Source organism: Danio aesculapii, chromosome 2 (genome assembly GCF_903798145.1).
Source record: "Danio aesculapii chromosome 2, fDanAes4.1, whole genome shotgun sequence".
NCBI lineage: Eukaryota > Metazoa > Chordata > Actinopteri > Cypriniformes > Danionidae > Danio > Danio aesculapii.
Window position 1 is genome coordinate 59,051,970 of NC_079436.1, and position 18,487 is coordinate 59,070,456.

The 18,487-nt window shown below is 36.2% G+C and overlaps 1 protein-coding gene across 7 annotated transcripts in view; it reads right to left on the reverse strand.

Annotated features, from left to right (window-relative positions):
• Nucleotides 1–3,673: 3,673 nt before the first annotated feature.
• Nucleotides 3,674–18,487, reverse strand: part of epb41l3b (erythrocyte membrane protein band 4.1-like 3b) — a 97,744-nt gene continuing 82,930 nt past the window's right edge. For 4 of the 7 annotated variants that reach the window (XM_056446806.1, XM_056446753.1, XM_056446788.1 and 1 more), the window contains 5 exons: nt 13,044–13,118; nt 12,681–12,779; nt 10,287–10,367; nt 9,337–9,441; nt 3,674–4,412 (listed from right to left, as the gene is read on the reverse strand). In XM_056446806.1, the coding sequence (XP_056302781.1) occupies nt 4,407–4,412; nt 9,337–9,441; nt 10,287–10,367; nt 12,681–12,779; nt 13,044–13,118 (366 nt within the window). In that variant the 3' untranslated portion in view covers nt 3,674–4,406. The remainder of the gene's footprint in view (nt 4,413–9,336; nt 9,442–10,286; nt 10,368–12,680; nt 12,780–13,043; nt 13,119–18,487) is intronic. The other 3 variants (XM_056446771.1, XM_056446798.1, XM_056446780.1) reach the window with 2 other exon arrangements.

Genomic DNA, 18,487 nt, shown 5'->3' on the forward strand with positions numbered 1-18,487 from the left:
ATCTGTTAAAGTCAGCAGTGAGAGGGTTAATAACAGTAAAGCAGTGGTGGTGGATTTACTGAAGACTACAGACACGCTTTGATTAACTCACCTTTTTCGCATCATTCATCTTCCATCTGTTGTCATGTAGAGCTGCACTGCAAATAAAGCTTTTCTTACTCAGTCAGTTCATCTCATCTCCAGTCCACATATCTGAACAATCTTAAATCCAGACTAGACAAGAAAAACGGCATGAGGAGCTGAAGTGAGGCTTCAAACTTCTGTTTGAGATGATCTCTCATTAAGATTAGTTTTCTTACCCCACAGGCAAATCATTTAGCTTGTTTTAAGCAAACAATCACCTAATTTGAGGTGTTTTTTCAGAAAACAAGACATCATTTCTCATTTCATGTGTCGTTTGTATCTTGATTTAAGATTTTTTTTGAGATATTTTGATTGAAAACAGCACAAAACTACTAAGTTAGTCTTTTATTTTATGATTATTATACTTATTATTATTCTTCTTCTTATTATTATGATTATTATTATTATAACAGCTCAGGGATGTTCAAGGACAACATGTTTGTGCACTTTCTAAAGATTTTATCTCTGTTTTTGAATAAAGGGTTGGAAATAAATGAAATAAATAGAAACTTTTCATTTTTCTTTATCCGATTCATCGATTAATCAAAAAAATAATCGACAGATTAATCGATTATTAAAATAATTATTAGTTGCAGCCCTACTACAATCTAACTCGCTCTTTAAGGTCTCAAAACTCAGGGCTTCTGGTAGTACCTAGAATAGCAAAGTCGAGTAAAGGAGGTCGAGCCTTCTCATTTATAGCTCCTAAACTCTGGAAGAGCCTTCCTGATAACGTCCGAGGCTCAGACACACTCTCCCAATTCAACACTAGATTAAAGACCTATCTGTTCAGTAAAGCATACACTTAGTGCACCACATAACAGTATGATGCATGAGTGTACTCCACGCAGGTCAGCGGGACACTCCTCCTGTCTTAATGCACCAGACCTTCAGTTAGACACTCTCATATGCTTTCCATGTTTGTTTATATAATTACTATTTTCATTTATAGCACTTTGGTTTTGCATCTCGTTTATATAGACTATGAACATCAGCTCCTCTAATTATTCTCTATTTCCACCCCGATACTCACCCCGAGGCCCTCGGAGATTATGCAGCGCTACTGATGAGATCCAAGATCTGTGAAGAGATGATGTCAAGGTTTCCATAATCCTGGACCAGGCCGTATTCTGAGCAGCTGCTGTGTCATGGAGGAGTGGAGAGCATGAGACTGATCCCTGTAAGACCCCAGAGTCCGTATTGATCCTGAAGGGTCAGCCTGAATACCAGCCGGTGACCTCTCCCACCTCCAGGTTTTTTCCTTCACTTTGGTTAATTGGTGAAGTTTGTTCCTCCGCTGTCGCCACTGGCTTGCTTGGTTCAGGACTTGTGGAGCTGCGCATGCATGGATTACTCTTCAGCGTTTGGACTTTCAGCAGTGAATATTAAACCACACTGACCTGAACTTCAGCTCTGAACACTGGACTGACACAGTTTCAACCTACTAGAACTTCTGTGTTCAGCTGCTGCGACTCAATCTCCAGTGTAGAAACTCTGGAGAAATGAACTGAACTGAACAAATATACCAACACATTATATCCAACCAGAACAGTTAAGCAGCCACAACACATGGCTGTTATTAAATGTGTGCTTGATAACGGAGATTGCTGTACTCATGAAGTGTTTGCGACGGTGTCGTGGGTGGTAGTTAAGGTGCTTGCTATGGCATTGTTAGGTTGTACTGGTCATCATGTGACTACTACTATACACACACTCTCTGACTCTCTCTCAAACACACACACACTACAGATGACCTCTCACACAAACACACTCACTCTCCATCTGACTCTCACGCAGACACACACAGCAGAAGCGCACAGTGACTGACCTCTAGTGGACACTGAGAGACACTGCAAACAAGCTTTCAAACTGTTCAGAATAAGAATAAACACACACAAAACCAGAACATTTACACAATAATAAAAAATGATGAGTAATAATATGTTACTAAACGTTTCCCCCGGGTGCTCCGGTTTCAGTCCAAACACATGCGCTATAGGGGAATTGATCAACTAAATTGGCCGTAGTGTATGAGTGTGTGTGTGAATGAGTGTGTATTGGTGTTTCCCAGTGTTGTGTTGCAGCTGTAATAGCATCCACTGTGTAAAACATTTGCTGGATAAGTTGGTGGTTCATTCCGCTGTGTCGACCCCTGATTATTAAAGAGATTAAGCCGAAAAGAAAATGAATGAATGAATGAATGATAAGAACCCAGTGTGAACATTCTGTTTGTTTCTTGATGATATTTATTAACTATTTAGTTTAAGTAACAATAAACATTATTAACTGGTTAATGTGGCATGCACTTACACTACAGTACCTGACAAAAGACTCATGGCCTATCCACTGACTTCTAGTTGATCATTTAGTATCAGAAGTGTCTTATATGAAAGGTAAAGGCCTCTAAATGAGGCTTATTTGAGCACAATAAAATCTGATCATGTCTTGATGTTGACTGATTTCATTAGAACAGTAAGGTCTGACTCTGCTTAGACTAAAGTCTGCTCACTGAACCTTCAATAATGTCCAGTATAGAATATGTGCTCATGCTGCAGTGGAAACAGAATGAATATTGTGTCTGACTCCATCATGAGCTTGGAGGACTGCATCCATACATCTCTGGCATGACTCAAATCACTGATTAATAAAGTCATCTGGAATGGCGAAGAAAGCCTTCTTGCAGGACTCCCAGAGTTCATCAAGAGTCTTTGTGTTCATCTTCAACGCCTCCCAGACGTGCTCAATAATGTTCATCTCTGGTGACTGGGCTGGCCAATCCTGGAGCAGCTTGACCTTCTTTGCTTTCAGGAGCTTTGATGTGGAGGCTGAAGTATGAGAAGGAGCGCTAGCCTGCTGGAGAATTGTCCCTCTCCTGTGGTATGTAATGTAATGGGCAGCACAAATGTCTTGATACCTCAGGCTGTTGATGTTGATCATACTGAATGTAACCCCAAACCATGATTTCTCCTTCACCAAACTTGACCCATTTCTGTAAGAATCTTGGCTCCGTGCTGGTTCCAGTAGGTCTTCTGCAGTATTAGTGATGATTGAGCAGATCAACAGATGATTCAGCAGAGAAATCCACCTTCTGACACTTTCACACATCATCAACTACAAGTCGAGTTACTATTTGCTGCTCTTACAACTGAGATCCACCACAAGACTTTTGTCAGGTATATGCAGTTTTTTTGTTTGTATTTACGTAATGTATGCATGCATACTGTGTATAAATATTGTATATGTATATATATATATAAAGTTGAAGTTAGTCTGAATAATTCTGAAGATAAAAAAAATAAAGGGAACACTTGGAGTTGCATTGTGTTGTTTAAGTGTTCCTTTTATTTTTAAATAACTTACATAACTAAAAAAAGGAAAATACAAAACCACCACAAAACAAACAAACAAACAAACAGACAGACAGACAGACAGACAGACAGACAGACAGACAGACAGACAGACAGACAAACAAACAAACAAACAGACAAACAAACCCCATCTGAAGCATCTCAAAGTTAAAGACTCAGATATCCACAAAACTCCAAGCGTGTCGATTTCAACAATATTTTATTCCAAAATAAAAACTCAACAGGAATCAGATGGATTGCTCTTTTTTTTGCTGCTGGTTCAGTTCTGTCCGTTTACACTCACGGAGAAAACAGCACGACCTCTCAGGGTCAAAGGTCAAAAGACAGAGGATCTCTATAAACACTACGCTTTACAAACTTACCAAAAGCCCTTAAAACTCTTTCACTCGCTCATTTTCTGTTGCTCTTTTGCATATATAATGAAGGACTGCTTTAGTGTGAGAAAACAACAACAACAACAAACACAGAAACAACCATGAGTGAATGAATGAACGGCCACCGCAATAGAAATCTGCTCAGGATTCAAGTAGAAACACACTCTTCTGTTTTCTGGAGCGTCCTCAACATCTTATGTACAGAACATTTGATCATGAATGACTTTAAAACCCAAAGAAGCGGAGGAGAAATGTTGGCACCGTCTTACTTTAGTTGCTGCTCTTTTACACAAATCATTTCATCTAAACACAAAGTGAAATTCAGAATTAAAAGCAGAATTATTGTGTCGAGGCGTCTCTGTCAGATCCACACGGGACTATAAATACACTCACGTGGCAGAAACGTCACATTTATCTATCGGGTTTCAGAAATCGGACAGTTTAAGGCAAAGTTTGTTCTGGAAATGTGGTTTTTCAGTTTGTGGATGTGTAGATGAAGAGCGGGTCACCAGAGGTCAGAGGTCGTGTGTTCATTCTGGCCTCAAGCCTAAATGCAAACACAGAAAACAGTGCAGAATTAACCTAATGTCTGTCTATAGAGTATTCTAAACACAGGATTATTATTAATATAGAGTGCTGTTATTTCTCTCATGCTGAAGTGATGAAAATGAGCATTTTCATGAAGATAATGTAATAACGCAAGGCCCATGAAGACCAAAACAGAAAACAGGAAGAGATAAAGGTCTACACACACACACACACTATATATATATATATATATATATATATATATATATATATATATATATATATATATATTAGGGCTGCACAATATTGGAAAAATCTAGCATTGCGATTTTTTTTATTTTGCAATATATATTGCGATATGGACAGCACGGTGCTGCAGTGGGTAGCATGATCACCTCACAGCAAAAAGGTCTCTGGTTCAAGTCTCAGCTGGGTCAGTTGGTGTTTCTGTGTGGAGTTTGCATGTTCTCCCCGTGTTGGCGTGGGTTTCCTCCGGGTGCTCCGGTTTCCCCCACAGTCCAAACACATGTGCTATAGGGGAATTGGGTGAGCTAAATTGTCCGTAGTGTATGAATGTGAATGAATGTGTATGGGTGTTTCCCAGTGCTGGGTTGCAGCTGGAAGGGCACCTGTGTAAAACGTGAAGGAGTAGTTGGGGGTTCATTCTGCTGTGGTGACCCCAGATTAATAAAGGGACTAAGCCAAAAAGAAAATGAATGAATGACTGAATAATGTGATATGAACACAATTTCAGCAGAAAACTTTATCTATCTATTTGGAAATAATTTATACTGATAGATGGATTGGGATGATCCTGCAGTGAGAGTGCATCTCCATTAAATCTAATAAACAACCCCCCCCCCATGTGTTGTGAGCATTTTCATGCATAACGATCTATAAATACAATCAAGAAAATTAAACAATCGAGTGTTTTATTAATTACTATAATAGTGTTTTATCCAGAGTCTAACAGTATTCTAACAGTACAGTAACTAAATGATGAAAATGTAAATAATTTAATAAGTTTAATTGTAGTGAAAGTCACAAATGGTACAATTTGTTATGCCTGATTTAAAAAAGTCATTATACAATCACAGGTATTATAGAAAAACACATGCAAATGATCAATTATAACAAACTCAACATTGCATGTCCTGTGATGTGACTATTGTGAATGATCACATCGTAAAATTGATGCTTAAAAAACATATATTGTGCAGGCCTAATCTATATATATATATATATATATATATATATATATATACACATACAGTTGAAGTCAGAATTATTAGCCCCAATTTGAATTTTTTTTCTTTGTCAAATATTTCCTAAATGATGTTGAACAGATTCAGGAATTTCTCACAGTATTTCCTATCATATTTTTTCTTCTGGAAAGTTTTATTTGTTTTATTTTGGCTAGAATAAAAGCAGTTCTTAATTGTTTTAGGGTCAATATTATTAGCCCCCTTAAGCAATTTTAGTTTTGGATAGTCTCCATAACAAACCATCATTATACAATAATTTGCCTAATTACCCTAACCTGCCTAGTTAACCTAATTACCCTAGTGAAGCCTTTAAATGTCACTTTAAGCTGTATAGAAGTGTCTTGAAGAATATCTAGTCTAATATTATTTACTGTCATCATGACAAAGAGAAAATAAATCAGTTATTAGAGATGAGTTATTAACACTATTATGATTAGAAATGTGTTGGAGAAATCTGCTCTCTGTTAAACAGAAATTGGGGAAAAATAAACAGGGGGGCTAATAATTCTGACTTCAACTATATATATACAGATTCATTTAATCACATTTATTTTGTTTAAATTGATTAATTTGTTTTATTTGTTCTATTTTATCTTATTTTATACATTTGTATATATTTGTTTATTTTATATATATATATATATATATACACAGTTGGAGTTGAATTATTCGCCCCTGTGTTTATTTTATTCCCCAATTTCTGTTTAACGGAGAGCAGATTTCTCCAACACATTTCTAATCATAATAGTGTTAATAACTCATCTCTAATAACTGATTTATTTTCTCTTTGTCATGATGACAGTAAATAATATTAGACTAGATATTCTTCAAGACACTTCTATACAGCTTAAAGTCACATTTAAAGGCTTCACTAGGGTAATTAGGGTAACTAGGCAGGTTAGAGTAATTAGGCAAGTTATTGTATAATGATGGTTTGTTCTGGAGACTATCGGAAACAAATATAGCTTAAGGGGCTAATAATATTGACCTTAAAATGGCGTTTAAAAAATTTAAAACTGTTTTTATTCTAGCCGAAATAAATACTAAACTTCAACTGTATGTGTGTTTAAAATATACAAATGTATAAAATATAAGAAATTAAACAAAATAAATTTATTAAATTGATTCAAATAAAATAAATGTGATTAAACAATTAATTGCATACACACATACATAAACACACACACACACACACACACACACACACACACACACACACACACACATACATATATATATATATATATAAACATATATTTATATATACAGAGAGAGAGAGAGAGAGAGAGAGAGAGAGAGAGAGAGAGAGTTAATTAGTAAAAACAGATAATTATTTAATTTTCAGAAATCAAGATATTGTGCAATTGTACTAATATGCATTAATAATCTTCAATATTAATGATCTTTTATTTGTGCCGTGTGTCCTTTTATGTTTTTTCCTTGATGCCCTAGACCAGTGTCATAACAAATGTAAAAACATCATTTCTGAAAATTAGTATTTCTCAAATCCAGTTTTAGTCATTTTCCCAGTGCTGGGTTGCAGCTGGAAGGGCATCTGCTGTAAAACACATGATGGAATAGTTGGTGGTTCATTCCGCTGTGGCGACCCCTGATTAATAAAGAGACTAAGCTGAAGGAAAATAAATGAATGAGTTTGTCATTTTCATAAATCTCTGTTTTTTTTGCAGTAGAATCCTTCAAAGTACAACCAAAAACATGATATCTGAAAATTTGAGCAAAATAAACTCAAATATACATATTTGGAAAGCAAAACACGAAATAAAAATGAGCCAGACAGAATCGACAGCCTCAGTTAATCACAGGAACTGAGAGACGTTTCCCATCATGCTCCACATGTAACAAGCAGAGGTGAAGGTCACACAGGACAGCAGAGGTCAGAGGTCATCGCAGGAATAATGATAATGACGATGATGATGAAGGCTGAAGCAGTGTTAGATGATGATGTTAGATGCGGAGAACACACACACACACACACACAGCAGCGCGCCGTCAGTCAGTCAGTCGGTCAGTCACACCTTCTAAACTAACATTGTAAATCTGAACTTTAAAAAAACGTATTATATTCTAAAAAAATAAAAAACCTCTACATTTGTGAAGTCCAGTATTCCACATCTGAAGATAAAAACACCACTAAGACTCGAAACTAACATGCTAATTTTCAACTTTGATATTTAAATTTCTAAATTTGAACTTAAAGACCCTAATAAGATTCAAAGCGAACAATCTAAATTTAAATTCGAAAAAAAGTCTGAAATTCTAAATATTCTAAATTGTAACTTCAAAACATCAAATTGGACTTTAAAAATGGCAATTTTTCTAAACGAACCTTATAAATTTGAACTGAATTAAAACACTCTAAATTCATTTTTTTATTTAAAATTTAAAAAAAAAATTCTACACTAACTTTCCAAATTTAAACTTCAAAAAAAGGTTACAATTTGAAGTTCTAAAATTTAAATAAAAAACCTTTACATTTTTAAACTAACATTTAAAATTTTAAATAATGTCTAAAATTCTACTCTGAAATTAGAACTTTAAATTTCAAAATCTGAATTACAAAAAGTCTAAAATTTAAAAATTTAAAAATTCAAAAATCTCTTACAAAATACTAAACAAACAATACAAATATAAATTTAAACTTAAAAAATTGTCTAAAATGGTCAACTCCAACATTTAACTTTCTAAAACTTCTAAAAGCTGAACTTAGTTAACAAAAAAAACGAACTAAACTGACATTCTAAATTTGAACTTTGAATTTTTAAATTGGAACTAAAAAAAATGACTAAAATTATAAACATTGAATTTTGAACTTCTAAAAACTTCAAAAAAAATTCCAAAATTTAAATTTTTTGTATTTTTTACAATTTTTTTATTTAAACTTCAAAAATGTAAACTACAATATTCCAAATTTAAACAGTTTAACTTAAATTTAACTTAAAAACTTAGTTTAGATTCTAAATCAACATTCTACATTTGAAATAAAAAACATTTACAATTCTAAAGTATAGTATTCCACAATTTTACTTCAAAAAGTTTCGGACATTTGAACTTAAAAACCCTTTTAAAACTCTAAACTAACATTCTAAGATTTAACTCCAAAGAAATGTGAGTGTTGGGTTTAGGGTAGGCATTAATAAAGTACAATTTATTAGGTAATTTAATAAATAACATGAATAGTACTTGGTACAACTACTAGACGCTAATAGATTACAATAAATAGGAATCTATTGATCTAGCAACAACCAATTATAAATTAGAACTTTCAAATTTAAATTTAAAAATTTTAACAAAAACGATCAAAATTTGAAATTTAAAAAACTCTTAAAATTCTAACCTAACATTCAAATTTAAACTAAAATAAACGTTTAAAATAAGAATTTGGAAATTTGAATAATGCCTAAAATTCTACATTGTAAATTTGAACTTTGAAATTTAAACTCCCAAAAAAAAGTTCTAAACATTCAAAGTTTGAAATAAAAAAAAATAATAAATAAATAAAATAAAATTCTGAATTCAAATGTCAAAAAATGTTTATAATTTGAATTTCTAAATTTAAAGTTCTGAAATTTAAGAAACTCAAATTGAAACTTTAAGCTAATAAATGAGTTCAGTGATCAGTCAGTCAGTGATCGGGTCGGTCAGTCATTCGGGTCTTACCTGAGCCTCAGTCGCCGAGATCTCAGTCTCTTTATGAACCACTACTTTAGTGACGGACATGTCTGGGTGCTGCTCTTTGGCCTCTTTAATGGCCTGAGCCAGAGCCTACCCACAATGCACCAGCAGAGAGAGACACACACACATACACACACACCTGATTACACACCATTATAATTACATCACCCTGATTCTCTAGCACTGCATGCACAAATTCATTATATGCAGATCTGCTCAATGATACACACATTTGATTGGTTTACAGACGCTGATATGCAAATTAAAGAGGGAGTGTTCTTTTCTATAAACGGCAGTATAAATATATGATGAAATGTTATTGAAGGATGTTATTCTTAATAATCAGTAGAGTAGATGCAGATTTGTATAATTGTCTTTGCAGTTTAGATTCAAGATGAGGTTCATTTATACATTTAACAGACACGACACTAAAGCCGCTATAGGTTTGGTATTATATCTATGCATAAATAAATAAATAAATAAATAAATAAATAAATAAACAAACATTTTTTACAATATAAATGTGTTGAAAATGTTAAACAGCTGTAAAAATTTGTAAAAAAAAAGTTCATTAAAATCTTTAATTTTTTACATTTTTTTTATTAAATATTTAAAAAAAAATTGAGAAACATTCATTTAATTATCCTTTTAATAAATAATCAAATTAAATGTCACAGTTTTTAACATTTCTGTCCACTAAAGTGCTGTGCAATGCAGGTTTAATGTGTAAGAAAATGTAAATGTAAAATGTAAATAAGATAAAATAATCTAGGCAGACTGTTGTGCTGTCAAAGAAAAGCAGCTGATCGTAATAAATAACTGAAGCACACACAGTAACTGATTACATTGTGAGTTGTGCTGCTGAGGGAACACTGATCTCAGCACTGAAGAGTCTGCTCTGTCCTGCTCAACAGGTGTGTGTGTGTGTGTTTTACCTGATCGTGGTCGATGTCTGCATCTCCACTGATGACGATCCGCTTCTCGATGCGAGTCTCTGAAATCCCGTCCTTCACCGTCTGAGAAAACACACACACACACACACACACACACACACCAGCGCTGTTACACACCTGACACTAAAGCCTGATCTGCTGCAAACGGAGGTCTGTGTAGGTCTACAGCATGGAGAACTCAATCCAGGGCTGGGTGATCATATCAGTATCAGTATTTGTTGATGGAACGCCATTGTCAACATCGATAAAAAGAAAAGAGTTCGGTATGAAGACTATAGATTTATTCAAATGTGGCTGTTGAGTGTGTGAGCGTCACGGTGGCGCAGTGGGAAGCACAATCGCCTCATAGCAAGAAGGTCGCTGGTTTGAGTTGGAGTTTGCATATTCTCCCCATGTTGGCGTGGGTTTCCTCCAGGTGATCCGGTTTCCCCCACAAGTCCAAATACATGTGGTACAGGTGAATTGGGTAGGCTAAATTTTCCGTAGTGTATGAGTGTGAATGAGTGTGTATGGGTGTTTCCCAGAGATGGATTGCAGCTGGAAGGGCATCTGCTGTGTAAAACATGTGCTGGATGAGTTGGCGGTTCATTCCGCTGTGGCGACCCCAGATTAATAAAGGGACTAAGCCGAAAAGAAAATGAATGAATGAATGTGTGTAATTGAGTGTAAGGGTGTTTCCCAGTAATGGGTTGCAGCTGGAAGTGTAAAACATATGCTGGATAAATTGGTGGGTCATTCCACCGTGGCGACCCCAGATTAATAAAGGGACTAAGCTGAAAAGAAAATGAATGAATGAATGAATGTTGTGTGTGAATGAGCGTATGGGTGTTTCCCAGTAATGGGTTGCAGCTGGAAGGGCATCCGTAGTGTAAAACATATGCTGGATAAGTTGGCGGGTCATTCCGCTGTGGCGACCCCTGATTAATAAAGGGAGTAAGCTGAAAAGATAATGAATGAATGAATGTTGTGTGCGTGCCTTGAAGGCAATGTCAATAAGCTTGGGGTGTAAGTGGAGGCATGTGACTTGCACGACGCACACATGGGAGCGGCGCGTACATGACACGCACATTGTTCAGGTGCACCTAGTTAAAAAAACATCTGAATTTTTCCGAATGCCGCAGGCGCACCACGATTCATGCTAATAGAACGAACCAATCTGCTTGACACTGTGTATAGAATATACACATTTCATTTCACCACACGCTCACCACTTCAGCTCAGAATAGCAACACATGCGAAAATGAGTGGCGTATAGCAGCGGTGAGAAGATTGTAAATAAAAAAGGATGTCAGGACGTCGCCAGAGTGGCTTTTTGGTTTCTTTTCTTGTGCATCCCATATGTGTAGTATAGGGGCTAATATAGTCATTCAGCTTCACTATCTGTAATGTTGCAGTGTGTGTTTTAATAATAATGGCCGGTTCCTTTACATGTAAGCTCAGATTTGATTATCATAATGAGTTTGAGGTTTACTGAATTATTATAATCAGTATTTACGCTTTACCATTATCCACACTACACAGTCTCTTTACACATATGCTTATTTTATTATAAAGAGATCAGATATTTAGTTTACATATTTTAGTTTTTGACTATTAAAACTATTTACCTTAGTAATGTTGGTAAATTAAAATAAAGTGGTTAAAATAATCCGAATAATCCTAAATGTATTGTAAAAAATATTCAATAATTATTGATATTGAATGATATGAAACATGATATCGTGATCGTTTTTCTTTGCAATATCGCCCAGCCCTAACACAATCGACCAATGAGCGAGCTGAGAGAGGGTCACATGAGCTCTACTGGTGCTCCTACTGGCTGTCGCTCAAGAAAGTCGCTCTTAATTTGCATAAAGTTGAAGGATTCATTTGCATAAAATTGAAGGTCGCTGTTGCTCACGTAAACGGACGTCACCAGAAGCCGCTAACTTTTTTTTGCAATGAATGGTCACTTTCCACCTGAAATGAATGGTCGCTCGTAGCGCCAATGAGGCTTAAGTTGGCGGTTCATTCCGCTGTGGTGACCTCTGATGAACAAAGGGACTAAGCTGAAGGAAAATGAATGACTGAAAAAGTAAGGTCTGAAATTCATATGTATGAGTGTACTTGTTTTTATATCCAGGTAGAAACCTAAACCTGAATGCACACACACTCGTGGGGACTTGCGTCACTGCAGAGATCAAATTTGAGGTCTCCACAGATAAACATGCTCGAATATCAGGTGGATTGAAGGATTGTGGAGATGTCAAAGTGCTGTGAGGGTTAAGCTCAGGGGGAGAGCAGAGAATATACAGTCTGTACAGTACAAACATCACTACAGCTGTGTGTGTGTGTGTGTGTGTGTGTGTGTGTGTGTGTGTGTGCGCGCGCGCTGACCTTGGTGATGTGTGTGGTGGTGGTGGTACTGTTCTTCTCAGATGTGATGGTCTGAGCGCTCATGAACACACCTGGATTAGAGTCTCCATTGGCATCAGCCTGCAGAAAAACACACAGACACACACAAACATTAACACACACACATTTTAAAAACACGCACACACTTTTAAACGCACACAAACTTATTAAACACACACACACACACACACACACACACAATTATTAAATACACACAGTTATTAAACGCACACACAATCATTAAACATGCATACACACAATTACTAAACACACACACACACACACACACACACGCACACACACACACACACAGTGAAGAACGCAGAATAAAGAGCAGTACTGTACCTCTGAGGACTCGTATGTGATGGTCTTGGTCTCAGTGTGAACCACAGGAACATCTTTAACTGCTTCCTCACACTGCTGAAAACAAACGGAAGAAAACTATCAGAAAACACACACACACACACACACACACACACACACACACCCACACACGCACTAACACTGATAGATAACTCCTCCAGACATGCAGGTGTGTTATTAAAAGATCTGTGATCATCATGCCATATTCAGGCTGTAGAGGTGTGATTAATCACTCAGTGTTCTTCATCAGTCAGTGCTGCGCGCAGAAACACACACCGTGAGCTGGTTACCTCCACAGGAGAAACAGCACTGTATTTATACACTGTCTTATCTTCACTGCGTCCAGGATTCAGCTCAATCTCACAGGTTTGAGTCATTGACTGTGAACATGAAGAATCCACTTCATCATCACCACTCTCTGCCTGCTCTGAAGAGGAAAGATCTCCAGAGGTTTGAGATTCCTCTACTGCTTTATTCTGAGAGCAATCAAACATATCTCCAATCGCTTCATTGATTTTCTCTTGATCTAAGGGCTCAGTGTTGATATTCAGCAGGTTCTTCTCACTTTGGGTTTCAGAGGTGTTTTCTTCCATTGCATGTTCCTCGTTTTCATTTTTAAACTCAATATTTTGGGGGTTTAGAGCCCAGATTTGGAGCATTTCTTCATGTACTTCATGGTGCATCACTGTTTGGTTTCCAGCTTGATTTTCTTGTGTTTTATTGGTGTTTTCTTCCATTGCAGAGTGCTCATTTTTAATTTCAAACTCAATATTTTGGGGGTTGAGAGCCCAAATTTGGAGCATTTCTTCATTTAATTCATGGCACATCATTTCTAAGTTACCAGCTTGATTTTCTTGAGTGTTTTCTTCCATTGCATGTTCCTCATTTTCATTCTCAACCTCAATACTTTGGGGTTTCAGATCCCAGATTTTGAGCTTTTCTTCATGTATTTTATAACACATCACTTCTTGGTTTCCAGCATCATTTTCTTTGGTTTTCTTGGTGTTTTCTTCCATTTCATGTTCCTCATTTTCATCTTCAGTCTCAATATTTGGGGGTTTTAGAGCCCAGATTTGATGCACGTTATCAACTTCATGGCCCATAGTTTGATTGCCTGCAGATATTCTCTGGATTTCATCTTCTTGAGGTGAATATTCAAATGCGGTTTCATTGATTTCATCATCAACCTCAGTGTTTTTGCTTTTCGGATCCCAGATTTGGAGCATTTCCTCTTTTGTTTCATGACATATCATTTCTTGATGGGTTTTATTGGTGTTTTCTTCCATAGCATGTTCTTCACTTTCAACTGCAACCTCAATACTTTGGGGGTTTAGAGCCCAGATTTGATGCATGTTATCAACTTCATGGCCCATAGTTTGATTCCCTGCCGATATTCTCTGGAGTTCTGAGGGGATTTCATCTTCTTGAGGTGAATATTCAAATGCGGTTTTACTGATTTCATCATCAACCTCAGTGTTTTTGCCTTTCGGATCCCAGATTTGGAGCATTTCCTCTTTTGTTTCATGACACATCATTTCTTGATGTCCATCAGAGTTTTCTTGAGTTTTATTAATGTTTTCTTCCATAGCATGTTCCTCATTTTCAACTGCAACTTCAATACTTTGGGGTTTTAGAGCCCAGATTTGGAGCATTTCTTCATCCATTTCATGGCACATCACTTCTTGCTTTCCAGCAGGAGTTTCTTGGATTTTGTTGGTGTTTTCTTCAAATGTGTGTTCCTCACTTTCACTTTCTAATTCAATACGTTGGCATTTCAGATCAAAGATTTGGAGCATTTCTTCAACCCCTTGGCACATAATTTGGTTTCCAGCAATAATATCTTCTTGTGGTTCTGAGGTGATTTTGTCTTCTTCAGTTGTATATTTAAATACAGCACCCTTGATTTTATCCCGTGTCACATCTACATTTTCAGCTGGATTCTCTTGGGATTCTGAGTCTGTTTCTTCTTCCAGAACAGTTTCAAATGCACTTTCACTGTTTTGCTTTTTAACGTCAACAATTTTGTGTTTTGCATACAAGTTTTGGAGTATTTCTTCATTGATTTCACACCACATCACCTCTTTGTTTCCAGCAGAAATCTCTCTGATTTCTGAGTTGTCTTCTTCTTCTTCAGATGCAGTTGTCTTCATTTCATTTTCCACCTCAATACTTTGGTGATTCTGATGCCAGATTTGGAGCATGTCTGCATCTAGAGTATAATTTTCATAGCACATCATTTTTGGGCTTCCAGAAGGAATCTCTTCGGTTTCTGAAACAATTTTGTCTTGCTCATATGGAGCTTCCTTAATTATATCCTCAAAGTCAATGCTTTGATGCTTTGGATCCCAGATTTGGAGCACATCTTTATCAATTTGGCACATCATGTCTTGATTTCCAGCAGTAATTTCTTGTGTTTTTGAGCCTCTTTCTTCTTCTCCACATGGGGTTTTAAATTTGTTATCCTCAATATTTTGGGGTTTTGGATTCAATATTTCGGCGTCAGTTTCTTTTTTTCCTTCAGATTGAGTTTCCACTGAAGATTTCTTGATTTTAGACTCATTATTTTGGTGTTCTGAACCCCAGATTTGGTGCAAATCTTCATCATCTTCATGAAACATCACGGTTTTGATTCCAGCAGGATTCTGTTTGCTTTTTGAAGCAATTTTGTATTTTTCAGGAGGTGTTTCAAATGCAGTTTCCCTGTTTTCATTGTTATCCTCAATATTTAGCTGTTTCGGAGCACAGGTTTGGAGCATGTCTTCATCTATTGGAAACATTTCTTGGTTTCCAGCAGAAATTTCAAGGTGTTTTGGTCCAGTTTCTTCTCCTTCTTCAGAATGAGTTTCACCTGAGGATTTCTTGATTTCAGATTCACTATTTTGGTGTTTTGAATCATGAGACACCACTTTTTCCATTCTTGAAGTATTCTCTTTGGTTTCTGAAGTGATTGTGTGTTTTTCAGGTTGTGTTTCAAATGCAGTTTCCTTGTTTAGATTTTTATTCTCAATATTAAGTTGTTTCGGACCCCAAATTTGCAGCATTTCTACATCTTTCTCCAGATTCATCAGGTCTGGGTTTTCATCATGAATATGTTCACGGGGTAGTTCTGGAAACTGATTATGTTTGACAGCTCCAGCACAGTTTAATGCATCTTCTTCTCCATTATTAGTGAATGTTGAGCGTCTTCCCAATGCGATGGCCTCATTAAGAGCCTTCATGTACTTTAGTTTTTCACCAGCAGAGGGAGTTTTTACCTCTGAACTCTGGGGCAAACACAGCACAATTCACATCACTGCTGAATCACAATTCTCCTACTTATACTAAGCCCGAAATACATGTTCTCTTTTTTTATGGAGAAAAGTGTACATTTTTGAGTGTGTAAGCTTTGGGACAAACTATTTCCTCATTACTGTTGCTTCGTTATGAGCACCTGTCAATAATCATGGGACACACTAATTCAACTCTCAAATACTATTTAGGAGAAACAGAAGAAAGGCATTTGTTATTGATGCTGCACCAATGAGGAATATTCATTCCAGTCATTCATTGAGTTATTACATTATAAAATACATATCATCAACATCTAGTAGTATTTGGCCATTTTAGACTTGTGACTTTTGGCTCTGTTTCACCAGCAATATTACACATAAAACAAATTATAGATATATTTTATATATCTAAAAAGTGCACTTGAATTGCTTCTAGTGAAAAATGACAACAGAGAAAAAAAAAACAAGAATATACATATACAAATATTACCCCACTAGATGGCACTAATCTGCCTCCACTAATTGGATTTAATCTTTAACTTCAGTCTTGCTCTTGTGATCCTTGCAATCAAAAACAAAGCTTTTTTTTGGGATGAGTATACTATTTTAGTTACATTTTTAGTTATTTTAGTTAAATAATTTACAAATAGAGCAAGTTCAAATTAAAGTAATTTCAAGGGGTCGCGAGAGTGATTTAAAAATTGTGTAATTTTCAGATTTCTTAAAAGATATTACTAAGAAATTCATAAAGTATTTAGGACACGTTCAGGCAGGATGCATCTTTGCACTTAAAACGCAGCGCTCAAGAACAGTTTAAAACTGTTGTCATGTCAACTTGCTGCAGTAAACAAAGCCAAGTGTTGCTCAAAGCCAGCAACACTTGACCCGCCTTCGCGCTCTTCTTATTGGCCCGCTGCTCTAAGCACTGAACACAAATGGATTGGCTAAAATCAGCTGTCAATCACTCAGTCAACACCTCCTGTTTTCAGATGACCGGAGCTACAACCGCGAAAATGTAAAGCGCTGAAGATGAGAATGAAAACAACACTGACAGATTTAGTTTTAGAAACACCTAAAGCTACAAATAATGGCACATCTGATTACTGATCATATGCTGAATGTTAATCCATCATCTACATTTTTCGAAGAGTGGATTAAAGACTTCCATTGGCTTCAAGTCCGCTATGATAATAACAAAAGCATTCAATGTAAAGTCACTGGGATGGGATTTTCAGGTAACAGTTTGCCACATCTACACATTTTAAGCACGAGAGGTTCTGTTTAATCCTTCATTTAATCGCCAGATGCTGTCAGCCGTGCAGCTATATGTAAAATTTAACACCACATACACCATCGCAAAAGGGCTTGCACTGACTAAGATTAAACTAATACTGCAGCTTATGAAAAGAACGGTATTGCTATTAAAATGACGTATACAAATAATAAGGTATATCAAAAGCATCTGTGCAATATCAGACACCATCTGTGAGAACACAGCACAGTTAACGTATTAACAGATTCATTAATGAATTCATGTCAAGCAGTGCGTGCAGGGCCGGTGAGCGGTTCGTCCGTGTATCTTTTGGTCCCTCAATTATGTCATAAAAATGTCTTTTCTTGTGATAACGGGATTTCATTGAGACATATTTTCTTCACACATGCATATATATATTTTTTGCTTGTTTTTGATTATTGTTGTTTTCAAATGCAATAAATCTGTTTATAAAACTTGTAGTAACAGTGCGATAATTGGTGGGAGCCAATAAATTTTGGCTGGTGCACCTACATTTTTAAAGATAGGAGCACCAGAACTACCAAGCCCTGTAATTTCGAGCCCTGTAATGTATAGTAAATACAGTTAAAACATTGTGAACAGCTTAAAAAAGGTTATTTTTATTTTTATTTGTATATACTTTGGTAGTGGGGGGGTCGCGAGTTCTTGACGATCTTATATTGGGGGTCGCTGGTTTAAAAGTTTGAGAACCACTGCTCTAAAGCATAAAAACACTAAAGTATGTTTGCAGATATTCAGAAACATGCTCAGTGAACATTCTTGTTTATCTGAGAAACAATGCTGAAGTCAGATATTCTGCTTTGAACATGTGTGTTACGTGCCAGAATGACTGTCTTGGTTTTGTTTCTTTTAACCGCCCAATG